We start from the raw sequence: 16,634 nt of genomic DNA on the forward strand, positions 1-16,634 counted from the left end.
TTTTCCCAACAGCTTGGCATTACGCGGGCACTCTCTCCTGAAAGTCACAAAGATATACATTCAGTTAATCTCTCTTATCCGTATAGGTGTACTATTCCAGTCCCCCGCGCTAATGGCAAATCTGTATAGGCAAAGGGATTTCGTTTGCACATGTCCGTGTGCTCTGTAGAGACTCGTGGACATTTTTTTGGAACGGCATTGTTCTTTTGCTGCACCGCGCGGCGAACAATATCAAGTGTATATATATATATGCACGTACAGGATCGAACGAAACGATAGGTGCACGCGTGAATGTGTACATATGTATACGAACGGGAGAAGCGCGGAAAATAAAATAGATTAGATGGGTCGTGAGGGGAGGTGTCTACACTGTACCAACGTATACCTGTGTATCGGGGAGCAATCGTCGTACGGGCTCTGCGAAGGTTAATTGACTTTTTTTCTCCATTAGCTCGGCTAGAGACGCATTAAATTTACCCTCTCCGCGACTGGACGGGATCTCTCTTTCGCTCGCTCGACAACGACGACGACGACCTACATTTCCCACAGCGTATACCTATACGCGCGAGCGCGTGTGTGTATTTTGGTTCAGTTGGCCATTAAGGTTACCTTAATGGCTTTAGAGATCGATCACACACGTAGGTACACTCTTTTTTTCTTTTTTCCTTCCTCGTTGATTGAGTTTACGTTCCTTTTAGTAGCCATTTGCTTCGTCAAACATCGACATTCGTTGTAAAATGTCTGTCCATACATATACCTGCAGCGATGAAAAAACAAACGTTTTGTTTCCCAACCCAATAATATATGGTTAACTTTGTCACTCCCCGACAGACACATTTTATTACTTCACGGAAGGTTATACTTACTGCATTTCATGATACATTGGCCATACCGATGGCACCAGTCTTCACGTAAAACGTTTCGTCGCACGTAAATATATATATATATATATGTACCTAACACAGCGGTGGTCCTCAATATAACCAATAGATCCCAGTAGCCCAATCAACATCTCACACGCATTTCAGCGGAACCCACGGGCACTACGACTTTATATTTCCTCGAGACATGCCTTCGGAGTCAGCCGATGTCCAATACCGTAAAAACGAAACTTGCACTGTTTTCCATCGCCAATCCTCTAATGGATCATCGAGCTTTCTCATGGTATTGATTTTATGTAGTAATGGTTACATTATATCATGTACTCATTGCGTTATCGTAGAAATGTTACAAAATGAGACTTATACATTATATCTTGGCTCTGTTTTACGGGGTCATAACATATATAAAGCCTCCCTGTAAGTTTCCACCTCAACTGTATAATATACATTTGCCAAATTGTATCTCTTATAGCCGTCAGGCTCAACAGATCTGATAAAGTTTAACTCCTCCGTGGACTTGATTGTCGTTCAAGACTCTGACACGCCAATATTGTTATTTGGACAGGAAGTAGAACGAGTCGGTGAGCTGGGATGGTAAATAATGTGGAAAATGATCTTGACGGGGTAGATATTAGTCCCCCCGACTGTTGGTCATGTGGGCACGGTTTTAATGGGCTAAACAATTAATATGCCTCCTCATTAAATTTTACAGTCAAAAAACCTCCGTAGCACGTAATGACTTGTAAAGAAGATTCGATGCTTTTATATCGTGGTCGACCCCTCACTCTCACAGGGCCATCATTAAAGTTACACGTTTTTGATATCCGTGCACATAAACGCGTAAAGACGAATAAAGCTTGCGCACTCCAAATGTTATGTTATGTATATTTGAATGTGGAAAAACGAGTTTTATACCTAATAACGAGACCAAGCCCGGAATAGGTGTAGTCACTTGTATACACGTACGTATATGTACATGGATGGAGATATCAAGTGAGCGCAGGGGGGTGTCTGACGGGTCTTTCATCGATGCGAAAAGCGAGGAGCTTTTGGAAAACGAAACTCAAAGAGAACCGGCTGGCGTTCCGTCCATGCGCCTCCGAAAGTTTACCATTGCGCTATTTGCTCTTTCGCTTCGTGTTTCTCTTCGCGTGTACACGTATATATATATAAATACCCCTATACCTACTCCGACAAATAGAGCCGTATTGTTGTACGCGAGTACGTATTATACATATATATTTGTGCACCATCGCGTCGCGGAGCTTGAAAAATATTGTGATTCCAAACAATAACTTTCAGCCGCGCGGAACAATTAGGGAAAAGGGGAGCTGAGCTTGGAGCTTTTTTTCCCCCCGGCGATCTAATCTCCGCGCAAATCGGATCGTCACGCTCGATTTCGCGCCGGACGGGCGATATTCCTCAGGTGCTTCGCGTGAATTATTTCCGCTCGGCGCCGTTACACACCCGTGGCTCGGAAGATCGCCCGCCAGCCGAGGGATTAAATGCTTTCTTTGTCCGGCACTTTTTTTTTTTTTTCCTCATCTAGGCCAGATTGGAACACGAGCGGCGAAAAAAAAAAAAAAAAAAAAAAGTCTGATTAAATCCAGCGCATTTCTCTCACCCCCTCCGGGGTCGAGAGATTTTTTCACATATGCATATATATACGTTTACGCGCGCTTTGTACGGCGTTCGGTGAAAATTGGAGTTCTCATCGAGCCCGAAGGAAAAATGAGAAATGTCGTTTTTGGATTAGACCGTAAGCCTCCGCGGGATTTGCCGGGCTCGGGTCGGCGAGATAAAATATAGTGGCGTCGTTTTAAGGGGACCGAAACAAAATAAATATGATTTCGCAACGCCGAGCGGGTCGGGAAACTTGCTTCGCTCGCCAAGATTAATGAGCCAAGCAGGTACGAAAAACCTTTTTTTTTTTTTTTTTTTTCTCTAAAAAGGGGATGAGACCGCGCGAGGCTGTCTCTTTCTCCTTTGCCGAGCACGCGCAGATACACACAATGGGGTAACTTTTCTTTGGAAAAAACTCGAGGCGAAGCCTTCGATTTCCCTTCCTCTCCCTCACTTTCTTCAACTCCGCTCCCGGCGACCTCGTCTCATTGGTATTCGACGTTTCGCGCATCTCCCCTGAATCAATCCTAATTAAATGCCTCGCCTACGCGAAAGAGCGCTGATTCCGGGGGACGGAAATTTGTCGAGGTAATTTTTTAAACTACACCATTCGCGCTACTTTACCGGGAAATAAATAGCAGCGCGTCCCCGGGGAATTCAAGGCTCGCGATTTGCAAGAGCAAAGTACTGGCAAATAAAATTCCATCCAATGTACGTATTATGTTCCTGATGAACCATATTAATTTACAGGTGTTGCATGCGTACAATACGTGTACTTGGGTGATGACGATCGTACTTTTTGTTAGAAACTTGGGCGTGTATAGCCTCGAAAAAAAATAGTGCCGTGGCATCGTGGCGTCTATCGTATAAGCGAGTGTAAGAGAAAAAATGACAAACTTGTCCTATACTCGAGCCTGACGTTCTTCGGGGTCCCCCCAAGAGTCGAGGAGTTCGGCGTCGACTCGTCTCCGCCCCGGTATAATCAACTCCCCGGACACACCGGGGCGTAGTTGCTGTATCGCATCCATCGGAAGTTAAACAGCCGACTAATAACCCCAAGCCGTTCATTAAGGCTGCGCGCCACATCCCACACGCGAACTCTCTCTCTCTGGCGCCGTCATGCAATAAGATGCCTCGCTAAGCAAACAACGCCAACGACAGCAACAACAAAACTACGACGACGATATGACGGCGGTAAACTGTATCCGACCGACCTATATGTACATGTAGCAACCTGTAAGCCAAGTTTATCAGCTGCACCAGCACCATACGTGTAGGGGATCGTAGGAGCTGGTATGCGTGCACAGGGTCGTCAAGCAGTGGGTGTACCTATTCCTAAGATCGGGGGACAGCCGCAGTGCGGCCCCCTCCATCCGGATTTAAATTTAAAATTATCGCCAAGACGACGCGGAGTTCGGATATATAATACGTGTACACAAGTACGGGTAGGATTTTTTTCTCTTTACTCAAACAACACATTCCTACGTACTTACCCTATACGATTGATGGATTCTTGCGGCGCTCCCATTATAATCGGAAGCCCCTAGTGCTGTGAATGTGGTTGTAACTTTGAACACGATGTCCCACAACTTTTACAGATCCTTTTAAAAGTACTGAACATATTTTTATCAATGCCGATCGAGTGTATAATACGGCTGAGTCCAATGTCCAGGCCTTTAATTTTTACCACAATATGTAAATAATCGTTCTCATTAAAATCGACAGTTATGTAGGTATATAATTCTATCCTGTAAATATTATGCAAACAACAATTCTTATTTAATTTTTTTTTTTTTTTTTTCAAATTTTACATATATATGTAAACTCTCTGTATACCTAATAATCAATGGTCAAAGAGCTTCAATTGAAAAATTTCACAAATTTTAGTTAACACTAGTTATGACAACAATTTATGTATAACATTATTCTTGAAATTTACTTTTAATTATGTTTGCTGAAATTAATACATACACATTTATTTGGCAAGTAAATTTAAATTTTTGTGAAAACTTTGGGTACATTTTTTAATTTCTGCAATATGGAAAAAAGTATTGTGCGTATTATTGATGATTCTTGTCTTCAGGTAATTTAAATTTAACAATCAAAGTACGTAATCTGACGTCGTGAAATTAAATCACAGTATGGAATGAACAGTTTGAGCATTTGAAAATTTTTCAATTACATAAATATAAAACATATAAAAAAATGCCCTGTAACTTATACATATTATGAAATAACAGTAACATCGATACGAAAATCGAACCTTATCAAAGCCAGATGCTTTCAAGCGTTTACCCAGCACTTCGCCAACGCCAGCCAGTTTGGTCACTGACTTTTCCCCCATGGGCTCGGATACGAAATTCTTGTGCTTTTTAGACGTGCTCAACATTTTGCGTGAAACTACTTTGAGAGAGAAATTCGTGGACGGATTTATGGCGAAGACAAGATAATAACACTCGCGATTAGGCATGAATCATAAGTCTTCCTGGTATCTTTCATCATTTTTACAACATGATTTATTTAAAAAAAAACATGGAAAAGAATTTTATATCGATCGTTGCGTTGCGACTGATAAACATAAGTATATATGACAGACAATATCTGCCAGTACATGTACTTGTAAAATTCTTCGATGATTAGCGCATTTTTCATCAAGATACGATAGTCAATGTTTTATTTATAACTCATAATCAAACCAAAAAAATCATAGAAAGTTGCGTTTCGTTTTATTCTTTATAATACGGCAGCATTTTTAAATGTTAATTTGTTTACCGTCGAAATTTTGGTTTTCTGTCTGTGCCTTTGGAGCACTCAACGAGTAGTTGAATCCAACGTCTCAATTATTAAGGTTTTGCTTTTTTACCTAAAAGCCGATGTGGTAAAAAAATTAGAGAAAACGTAGTTAACGGAGTTTCCTCAGCGCGATGTCTTACGCGGTACTTGACACTGAAGCGTTTCGTGTACCGCAAAATAAAATACCGAGTCCCCACAAAACGACAACGTAATGATAACTTTGTTAACACTGCATCCATGAAAATGATGCGTTAACGACTTTTTTGAGCGCGTGTAAAAAGGTATATTACATTATATTACCCTTTTGGTGATTTTAACACTTGACGCTTGAAATGTATCCTACGACCAGCGGCGTCGAAAGCACAGTTTGTACAAAATGCTTTCAATGACAAGGTTGTTTCGTTAGCTCATCAAAGATTTCGAGATGGGCTTCATGGTTTTTTCCTCCCCCGTATATATCCGCTGGCGAATAAGTCATGCGCGCCAGCCAGCAGTGTAGCAGGACAACTGGGTCAGCGAGGACACGACTTTGCAGCGACGAACTGCGACGGCCTACGTGACCTATGGGCGCGCTGGTACCTAACAGGTATACACTCCACAGTAGTTTGTTGGCTGGACTTTGAACGTATGATGCTTGGGGGAGGGAATACGATCTATGCGATCTAGAAACCCTCAATGTTTACATACATTTCAAGGAAAACAAGTAACATCCATTTGCAGATCTTGAAGATTGGCATTTGATTGGAGTTGGTACGCCTGTACGCATCCCAATGTTTTACCAATAACATCAGTGTTGCAGCCAACTGTAAACTTACAGTAATGCACACGTATATAGACTTGGCTTTCCCGAATCTAAACCTGTACATATATATTTTCACGGCAATCCGCATTTCGTTTTCCCTTTGAAGCGTCGATCACCCACGCAGCGCCTAAATAACAGCGCATATATATACATATATATGTGGACTTTGAGGTCTCGCGCTGCTGATGTACACTATACCTATACCTATACAGCCATCGGCAAAAGTTCTAACCGGCTTTAAAGTACACTACTTACTTGTATACGTATAATACGTTATAAGCTCCGGTGCGTCTCTCATTGCAAAAGATAAACTCTCGCGTTTCGCGTACTGTATATATATGTGGCAAGGGAACTACCGAGCACGTATGTTATATTAATATAAGCTCGATGCATCTATCCTTCTGTCTTTCTTTCTCTCTCTCTCTTTTATTTGTACTTACGTGCTCGCTCGCTCGGTCGATCGATTTATACATACTTGCCGCGCGTTCATGCATATACGTAGAAAACATCGCGTCAAAAATGTTTAACATACGCGAACGGTGTAAATACACGAGCTTATCTGGGTATAGTATATTATATACATATAAATACCACACGTACAAATATAAGTCGCACTTATAATATGTGGATCATTGGGCGTGATACGAATCTCAAGTGTACTTCCAGCGTGTAATTGCCCATTTGAGCTCGAGTCAAAAATTAATCAAGTGGCATCCTCAATATTGTTGAAATTTCGTACAACTGACGGATGTAGGTGGTAGATATATTAAAATTGCATGTCAACCGCGGGGGGGGGACCGAGTAGACGTGCAGAGGGTAAATTTCAATCATGGAAGTTGTCTCCGCGAGAGCAGGAGAAAAACTTTGCGAGCGTATACAAGGTGGCTCGGTATATTAGGCACGGCAGGAGTGAGTAACTTGCACTGTGGGTCACACTTTACGGCCCGTATACACGGGAATCGATCGCAGCCCCGCGGCGGTGGCGTCTTTCTCTGCCACAGCCACAGGGGGTTACTACACCCACGGCGACGGCGCATTTTCGTCCTCCGGTCAAGATTCTATTCTGCAGAGCTCATCGCTTCGTTCACGATTCGATCAACCTATCTTCTGCCGTCCATCCCGTCCTGCAAATGTATATATCAACCCCTTTTATTTTTGCATAAACAAGGCACAGTCGCGCGTAAACCCCCTTTTTTTTCATGAGAGTTCACGACGCCCGTTCCGCTGTTTTTTTATCGCTTCGAACGTGCTTCGTTTTACAACTTGTTAATATTTCAGAAGCCGCTGTAAACCCAAAAATAACCTCCGCGTTTGTGAATTGGAGCATCAACAACTACGGAAAATTGTTTTATTCGAACAGTAAAAAAAACGGCCCTCGAACAACTTATTGGCAGTTTGTATAGCTTTCTCCGGCTTTAAGTGTTAATGCATTCAAATTTCACTGTTTTGGCGAGCTCTAAATTAAAATTTCAGCTGCTGTCCCTTTATTCTGTTGTTACCATGTTGATTTTAAGACTCACAAAATTCACCTTTTTTTGACTTTCTCTTGGTTAAGCTCATAATGTTAAAAAAAAAAATTATTTTTCTAAAAATTCACAAGTTTTACTGAACGAGCAACTGTATTATTCCACACTCGGTTGAAAACGTAAAAAATACACGTGTTGCGCTGATTTCGTATTACGTACTGTTTATGCGAAAACAAAAAGGTAAATATTAAGAAAAGCTCCGATTTAATCTTGACAACACCAACCACGTGAAAGTGCAATCAATCATAATAACACAGCGTGGCGTATCTAGCCGATCTCTCCCTTGCTTTTCTGTGAGGTTGTATTAAATTTAACAACGCGATGGAAAAAAATTAATTATTTGCACTAGTGACATAAATTAAACGACGAAAGGGTATCATTATCACGAAAATGTATTTATTATAAAATTACGAATAATGTTACTTAATTTTCATAGGAAAACTACACGTGGGAGACTAGAAAAAAAAAAAAAAAAAAAAGAAAAAAGTTAACAACGAAGTAGTGAAAAAGTATAACCGAAAACCCTGACTACTTTTTCGCTTTCGCGGATAACGCGATGCCAGTGAAAGGATCAAAGAAATAAGTGCAGAGGCGTGCATGCGATGGATCATAGAGGCGGTGCTTTGGATAACCGATGCCACCACTCGTATAATCAATAGATCGTCATTGCGCAGTGCAGAGAGCATCAGAGGGAGCCCAGCAGTAGGTGTAGGTACTTATGTACGTGTGCAGAGGATGAGCTCTCGAAGGGGGCGTTGATCATCGTGGTTCTCCCTCCCTCCCCCTGTGACGTGCAAAAAGGCTTAGAATCAATCAGTCCCCGGCCGACGCACGGGCTCTATACGTCCATACATGTACATGCATTTGTACCAATCGCGGTTACAGTTGTACAGAGCGCGCGGCCTAATCGGACAAATAGCTCATGCACCATAGCTGGGCGCTTAATTAGACAATATTGAAGTTGCGGCGCGCACTCGATTTCAGTTGCAAATTCGTTAGCCGCTCGGTTATTTCCGCTCTCTCTCTCTCTTTCTTCCCCCCCCCCGCCAACACCCTCTCTTTCTCCTAAACTATTTCCGCATTTGCGGACTTTATGGCGCACGAATCCCGAGATTATATTTCTCCCCCCTCTTTTTCACACCCATTTATTTTCTCACCTTTATTTGAATGCATGCGACTTTCAAATGGGTATTGGCCGTTTTTTTTTTTTGTTTTTTTTTTTTTTTTGTCTTACGGTGGTAATATGCGGCAGGATATATGCTCAACACGCTATAACCAACCAATTATTATCTTTGTTTCACGGTATACTACTACTTCTACTAATTTTCAAACTATTTGTTTCTTTCATATATGTTACATATTTACAAAAACAAATTGTACGTCAAGTGTAACAATTTACTCTTTTTACACCATAAAAATATTTTTTATGATTATTAATTGACGTTTCTCATGCCTTACTTGATTCTCATTTTTTGTTGTTGTATAGTGCTTTTGTATCAGTATAAAATGTACACATTTATCAAATACGTATATAAATACCTATTCATCGACATACATCAGCTTGTAGTGAATTTGACATTTGAAAGGCACAATTACTTTGCACACCGATACCTACGAGTATGTATTTCTGTATTACATGAAATGCAAAAGCTAAAACTACAGTATGTACATACATACCTATATGGTTGTAAATGCAAGCCAGTGCGCTTTTATCGTCCATGAATAAGAGGAGGCAAATTATTATTATCGTTCCTCCTCGCAATTTTCATGGGCACTGCGCAACGATCAGAGCAATAAAAAATTTTTAATACCTCAACACGTACACGCACGCACATTGAGAATAAATCGTACGTTGTTGATTTATTTATTATTTTGTTTTTTTTTTTCCACCTCAAAGTGCCAAAGTTGCAAAACGCGGTTATTCGGTCACTTTTCCAGTGTGCGAAAGTGCACGCGTTATAAAGGCGCCAAAGAAAAGAAAGCAATAAAAAAATCGCAGTAATTGAGCGAAAGGAGATTGAGAAAGGAAAAAAAAAAAAAAAAAAGAAAAAAAGAAAAGAAAAAAAGCCACGTTAAGCTGGTGCTGATTGATGTGTTGCAGACACGAGGTGCCAGTCACCTCGGAGCCGATCACGGTGATACACATGGACGAGGACGTCGTCGTGGTCAACAAGCCCGCCTCCATCCCTGTAAGTGGTGTACTGACAGGACTATGTACTGCCAAATCTCTCTCGCGCGCTTCATTCATTCTCGCTCTCTCATTTTATGTATACCTCTACCTCTCGCTGCTTACTATTATGTTGCTTTACTTGTTACAATATAGGATGTGTCTTTACATATCCCGTTCCTTCCTTCACTTGCATGGAAGAGTTGGACATTTTCAAACCTCCGCGAGTGCTCATTCACAAATTCAATACTTCGAGTGTACTTTTTGCCTGCACGCTTTCGCGCACACAAAAGCAATCGCAAATCGAGTAGCTTCAGTATAGTAAGTACTTATTTGTCGTGCTCTTTTGATCCCTTTTTGTACGAAAAAAAACGAAGAAAAGAATTTTTATTTGAGAATACATCGGTAGGTATGCTGTTTCGTTTAATAAATTTGAATGGCTTCGCAGTGTGTACACGCGAGGTAATTAATTTGTTTTCCAACTCTATGATCATCCCGCCACTTAACATTTATTCTTACTCAGCTTTTCATCATTAATTTTCATTCACCATCGTAATGACGTATCATATATATAGCCATCGTTATCATTGAGATCACGACCATCGCTCCAATTAACAACGTGAATGATATTTTCAACGACAGAGGTCGAAGTGATGGTGATGATGATAAAAAATTCTGGATGTATTTTTAAAATTTATCTTGGTGCAAGTGTGCACCAACGGCTTTTGACAATTCCATAGATTATATTCATGGTTGTCGATTCGCGTTGTCAAAATAAATAAACAAATAAATGTAACAACTGTTCAGTTTGCATGAAGATTCATGTGCCAAAAATAATGCAATTTATTTTTCAGCTTGACAACTGTGCCGGTGTATGGTTTATATAAAATGCAACGAAATAAATATTCCAACACTTCGTTACTGTTTTTGCATAAATCGTTACTCCGAACTATACGGTACTCGATAAAATAAACACAATCTCATCCTATCGTGAATCTACGGACACCCATAAATATAATTATCATGTATGCTCGAGTAAAATTTGAATACTAAGCTGATTCTTTTAACTTTTTGATCTACCATTTATTCCCTGATGCTCAATGTTTGATGTTAACATTATCGCAAAGTACGGAAATGAAGAATTCATCGTGTGGGTATATACCAAGTACGTGACAGTGAAGAAGGTAACGGAGAAACCAGAGTCCCGGTTTTTTTTTATTTCAAAAATTCAAGTCCACACGTATACATGTAGCATACTTTTATCGCGTAGTTCAAATTTACTTTAGTCTTATCTAATATTTATCCGACCAAATGCTCTGACTCTTGACTTGGGTAGGTATAATATATATATTTTTTTTCCTCATGACATCACGTACATTGCGCGTACATCGAAAGATAGTGTATAAGTAGGTATCTGTAGACTCGGTACAGCAGCTCGTGCTTCATCCAGATATAAATTTACCTCTTCGAGTGGCCCGGCGAACTTTTGTTACAGTATCTCTTATACATCGGAGCTTTTTGCTAAGTGTAGCTTTGAATACTTTTGCGCGGCGTCTCCGGGTGCGCACGAACGCCGAACAATCGTTCTTTCTAACGAGCCAGAGCGCCAAAAACGTCCACTATAAATTTCAAGAAGTTCCAAAGTTAGAAGAGTATCTCCAATGTGTGTGTATACATGGATACTACATATATTTATGGATTATTTCACGTGAAGATTTAATACAACTATGTCCTATCGATTTGAAACAATTACAATCGTTACTTCGCATTGTAACAGTTTTTTTTTTTCTTTTTTCTTTAATGTTGTATAACATTTTGTTCTTCGTTCATGTTTCGCGATAAAACCGAGAATAAGATATTCGAGTACCTACGTCGTTCAGGTTTTTACAAATATATAAAATAACTCGCAGTATCGGGAATGATAAAATAATTCGTCTTGGTTTAAAAAAAGCAATCATTGCCATCCTGTAATTCGTCTACGTGAACAATTTTTTAATGTTAATTTGGTGTAGGTAAATAGTGTACCTACAAATTCAGATGGTGTGTGCTTAATAACGGAATGCAAAATTTTCTTTTGGGCCATCGAAATCGCATATGTATAATATTAGCTTTTTGTCTTCACCGAAATTAATTTTTGACCCCCATGTGTATGCATAATCTTACAAAAACAAATTGCCCGCAAAATGTGGGAGCTACGCCCCAACTAAACTATAGCCTTTGATTTTTTGTTGTTAAAACTGAAGCGTGATACAGTAGTTGCATTGTAAGGTACACCAATTAGGCTTCGCGCCTCATGAATTACGGACAAGGATGGAGCACCTACAAAGTTTTCACTCCCCGACCCCACCGCGCATCGAAGCTGCAAGAGCCAAGTACGTCGGAGTGTAAATTTTTTTTTTCTCTCACCGAAAAAAGCCTCGCGGCCAACGTGCCTATCGTCAAATCAAATAGCCTCATATGCAGGTGGTGGGAGGTTCCCAGGTCACGCTAATTATTCGATGGATCTCCGCCGAGGCGAGAATTTTCCCAGAGCATCAATCGTGTCGAGGGCCTTTATTGTTCTCCTCATCTCCGCGTCGCGCCCGGGGTATTGATAATTCCTACGGACGGGGGCACGAGGGCTGTTCCTTTTACCTGTAGCATAACCACGACGAATAAATGCTTGTTTCAAAGGCCATTTACCAGACCCTCCTGGAAAATAGGTACTTGAATAACGTTTTTCCCTGTACCCCTCGGGTCGCGAGTGCTGTCAAAGCCGGTGCGCCCGGCCAACTTATCGCAACCGTGTAATCATCCATTGGAAGAAGTAAGATTCAATTATACGCTCGATGGACTGTCTCTCTGAATAAAATCACCCGATTGCGGTACACATAAATATAACGTTTGAAGAATACCTAATATATCTGTACGTACGTCGGAAGCCAAACGTGATTTATGTAAAAATAAAATTCGGGGCTGTCGTGTGCGTGGAGCTCGAACGCCCCGTCGAAATGTGTAAGGCCGCGTCAATCGGAGCCCTTTTATCTTTCCGACGCGAATAAGCCACAAAGGGGAGTCGATTAATTTCTCATTGACGAATCGATGAGGGAGCATCGGGGGCCGATCAATCAGTCACGGGAGTCACCATTAGTGCCAAAACCCACGCTAACCACCTCTACGTGTATAAAATACATGACCTTTGAGTACCATATAATTATATACGTCTGGCGTTTGTAGATTTATTTGTATTTCGGGTGTAGCGGTTGGTTCGATGTATACTTTCTCCCTGCCGATGCCCCCTTTGCTCGTAATTCGCATTTACATCCCGAGGGGAAAAAAAAGTTTTTAAAGTTTTGTTCGGAAAATGCGGGGTGAATATAGGTACTGCTTATAGAATGAATTTCAGTCATCTCGCCTATTTACCGGAGGGTGGAAAACTTTTCACCGACACCGCATCCACGTTCATATTTTTATTTTTCTTTGCACACGTAGGGCCATTAACAAATAAACAAAATCATTTGGCGGAACGAAGAATCGCTAGACCGAGGGGGGGGGGGTGGAAACAAAACAAATAAGCATACGTATGGGGAGCCCGGACGCGCATCGACGCGAAACCGAATGAATTCGCTCGTCCAGCGCCTGAAAGAAAAACACAGGCCCTTTTCCCCCCCGTACGCGAAAAGTCCCTCCCTCGCTCTGTCGTTATTGGGGTGTTTTCGCTCGATCGAGGGCCGTTGCGAGACTCGTTGGTCCCGGCAAAGAGGAGAAAACGTTGGTTCCGAATCATACCAATTGGGAGTGGAGGCCACGGAAAAATCGTCTTACCATACACGTAACTCATTCATTGCATTGTTCATACATATTTATTTTGAAAGTATACGATCATTCTGTCATTTGTCGGTTTTGCCATCGGCAGTTGTCAATCTGAAACTTGGTGAATATTAAATAACATACGCCCGAGTGTTGTTAAAATTATTTTTAAGATTAATTAATGGAGTATCACTTTATTTCCTTGAATCCAGTGTTGTCGCAAGTGCCGGCTCCTAAGGACAATATTAGCGCAAATTGTGCCCATGGAGTTGTTGCCCCGGCGCTGAAACATGCAAGTTTGTTCATCTAAAGAAATAAAGAGATTCTCCAAATTCTCATTTTTACGTTGTTACTATGGCTACGTATTGTACTCATACACGTACGCTTGCATTTTTTATCAGCATCCATCATTAACCATTGCCATTCAAGTAAAAACGAAACACTTTCCACAAAGTCACCGCATCTTCTCGAACGAAGTGTTAACATGCAGGACGAAAAAAAGTGAATGGCAAACATACTAATACCGCATGCAATGACCTACCTACGCACATGGCGACGCGACATCGTATCAACTGAAAATAAACTAAAGTCCCAAACCGAATGACAATGATGATGATGATGATGGAACCCGTTTGGCGAAATTGCAGGTTCATCCGTGCGGTCGCTACCGCCACAACACCGTCGTCTTCATTCTGGCCAAGGAGTACAACCTGAAGAACCTGAGGACAATACACAGGCTGGACCGGCTGACGAGCGGCATTCTCTTGTTCGGCAGAACGCCCAAGAAGGCTCGACAAATGGAGCATCAGATTAGAAATCGACAGGTCGGCGCTATTTACTTTACACTCGAGCCCCTTGCTCCAACTCGTCTCGAGAGCTCTCCACTCCTCTCTCTTTGTTTTTTTTTCACACATACTATCGAGGATGCCAGTCTCGACGAGATCTTAATCCGAAACATTTTTTTTTTCCCCTCTTACGTTCTCCCGAGAACAACATGAAGCATGAAAAAAAAAAAAAAAAAAAAAAAAAAAACAAAGTAATAATAATTCGAGTGATGGCGTTGTTGCAGGTGCAAAAGCAGTACGTGTGCCGAGTCGAGGGCGAGTTCCCGGAGGAGGAGATCGTGTGCTCGGAGCCAATAGAGGTGGTCTCGTACAAGATAGGCGTGTGCAAGGTGTCGGACAAGGGCAAGGACTGCGTGACCAAGTTCAAGCGGCTGAGCTACAACGGCAAATCCTCGGTCGTGCTGTGCAAGCCCCAGACCGGCCGGATGCACCAGATACGCGTCCACCTCCAGTACCTCGGCTATCCCGTGGTCAACGATCCGCTCTACAATCACGTGGTCTTTGGGCCCCACAAGGGCAAGGGCGGCAACATCGGCAAGACCGACGAGGAACTCGTCAAGGACCTCATTGGGATCCACAACGCCGAGAACTGGCTGGGCATGGACGGCGACTCCGAGATGAGCCTCTTCAAGCCCAAGCTCGACCTCGACGACCGAATCCCCAGCGACAAGGAGGGCTCGCCCTCCTCCACGCCCAGTCTCTCCGAGGACGACCAGCAACAACAACTGCAACCAGCTCAGGTGTCTATAATAATTATTACAATTTGGTTTGGATGTGGTCGGTATACAATACGTTTCTGATTCGTTTTTTTTGTTTTTTTTTTTTTGTAGCAGCAGACGCAACCTCAGCCACAGTCACAGCCAGCCCAGTCGTTGAAGGTGACGGTGGGCACGCAGACGGGTTCGGAGCCGCTAGACTCGACCTTTTCGAACGACAAGGTGACGGTCGACTCCCACTGTTACGAGTGCAAGGTCAAGTACAGGGACCCCAAGCCCTCGGATCTTGTGATGTATCTGCACGCGTGGCGCTACTCGGGCCCTGGCTGGGAGTACGAGACGCCCTTGCCCGCTTGGGCTGCCAGTGACTGGTCGACTCCGGTGGACCAATAGTTTGCCTCCGCACGGCTGGCAGTCGTATCAACCAGACATCAGCAACGACAACCACCACTCCCCTCGTGGGATGCAACGAATTACCTCTGCTGACGTACACGAAGGGTCAAGAACGAGACGTCTGTTGCCGTCTTGTCTTGATCGCTACCTATTTGACCGTACACCGGCGACGCTCGTGTTCGTATATTGTAGTTTAATGTGTGAGGAAGAAGGACTTCTTTCTTGACGATTTTATAAGATAAAACTCATAAAACTAGGAAATAAGCCTGATTGTGTCTCGAGCGCACTCGCAATTCAATTGTACAGAAGTGATGAAGATTGTTCTGTGTAATATGACGCGTGGAATCATCAACAAACTTTTACGTATACAAAATATTACAAGTTAGAAGCAGATGGTTGTAGTAGGATTAATTAATTGTAAGCGTAGGTGGCTATCTATGTAAGATGATGCTGGCTGTGATGCGCTGCTTGTACATTAAGTATACTGTAGATTTCCGTAAATTTTTCATTTAGTCGTAAGCCAAGCAGTAGCGACACAGCGTCTTTCAGAACATGAATATTATTATACATGTGTATATACATATATGTATCGGTGCGGAACATTTTTAAAACAAGAGACGGAGCTTATGACGAGAAAAATATATAAAAAATGTATTGTAATATCCTCCCCCGTGCCTTCCATCGGTTCGTGAGTTGAAACCTAAAAAAAAAAAATATACATAAAATAAATGCATAAGTATGTTATACATCGTGATGCCCTATTGCTGTACTATATCCAACCAATCTCCTTTCATCTTCCCGATATTTGTTCAGGCGCCTGAAAAAGTCTACGTATAGTAATTAGTATAATGTGACAGCGAGACAGTGAGCAAGTGTATACATGTACACAAAAGTGATGTGTATGGGAAAAAATAAACCCTGGTCTGTACCTAATTTACTTGGTTGCCAATTATAAATTAAAAAATAAATTTACATCATTTACTGTTGCGTACAACTTTGAATTAGCAACACAATTAAGTTCATTTTTAACGGTTGCACTGTATTAAAAACATTGAAACTTTGTGATCAATATTTAAAATATTTAATAATAATAACAAGT

The 16,634-nt window shown here is 41.7% G+C and overlaps 1 protein-coding gene across 3 annotated transcripts in view; it reads left to right on the forward strand.

Moving 5' to 3' along the window:
- LOC106646116 (pseudouridylate synthase RPUSD2) overlaps positions 1-16,236 on the forward strand; it is a 193,333-nt gene extending 177,097 nt beyond the window's left edge. For 2 of the 3 annotated variants that reach the window (XM_023390959.2, XM_014362151.2), the window contains 4 exons: positions 9,727-9,814; positions 14,229-14,405; positions 14,651-15,166; positions 15,257-16,236. In XM_023390959.2, coding sequence (XP_023246727.2) covers positions 9,727-9,814; positions 14,229-14,405; positions 14,651-15,166; positions 15,257-15,535 — 1,060 coding nt within the window. In that variant the 3' untranslated portion in view covers positions 15,536-16,236. The remainder of the gene's footprint in view (positions 1-9,726; positions 9,815-14,228; positions 14,406-14,650; positions 15,167-15,256) is intronic. The other variant, XM_089591855.1, reaches the window with a different exon arrangement.
- Positions 16,237-16,634: the final 398 nt, after the last annotated feature.

This window comes from Copidosoma floridanum, unplaced genomic scaffold (assembly GCF_036245765.1).
Source record: "Copidosoma floridanum isolate Cflo_tuat_1 unplaced genomic scaffold, Cflo_Japanese_pri ptg000014l, whole genome shotgun sequence".
Lineage (NCBI taxonomy): Eukaryota > Metazoa > Arthropoda > Insecta > Hymenoptera > Encyrtidae > Copidosoma > Copidosoma floridanum.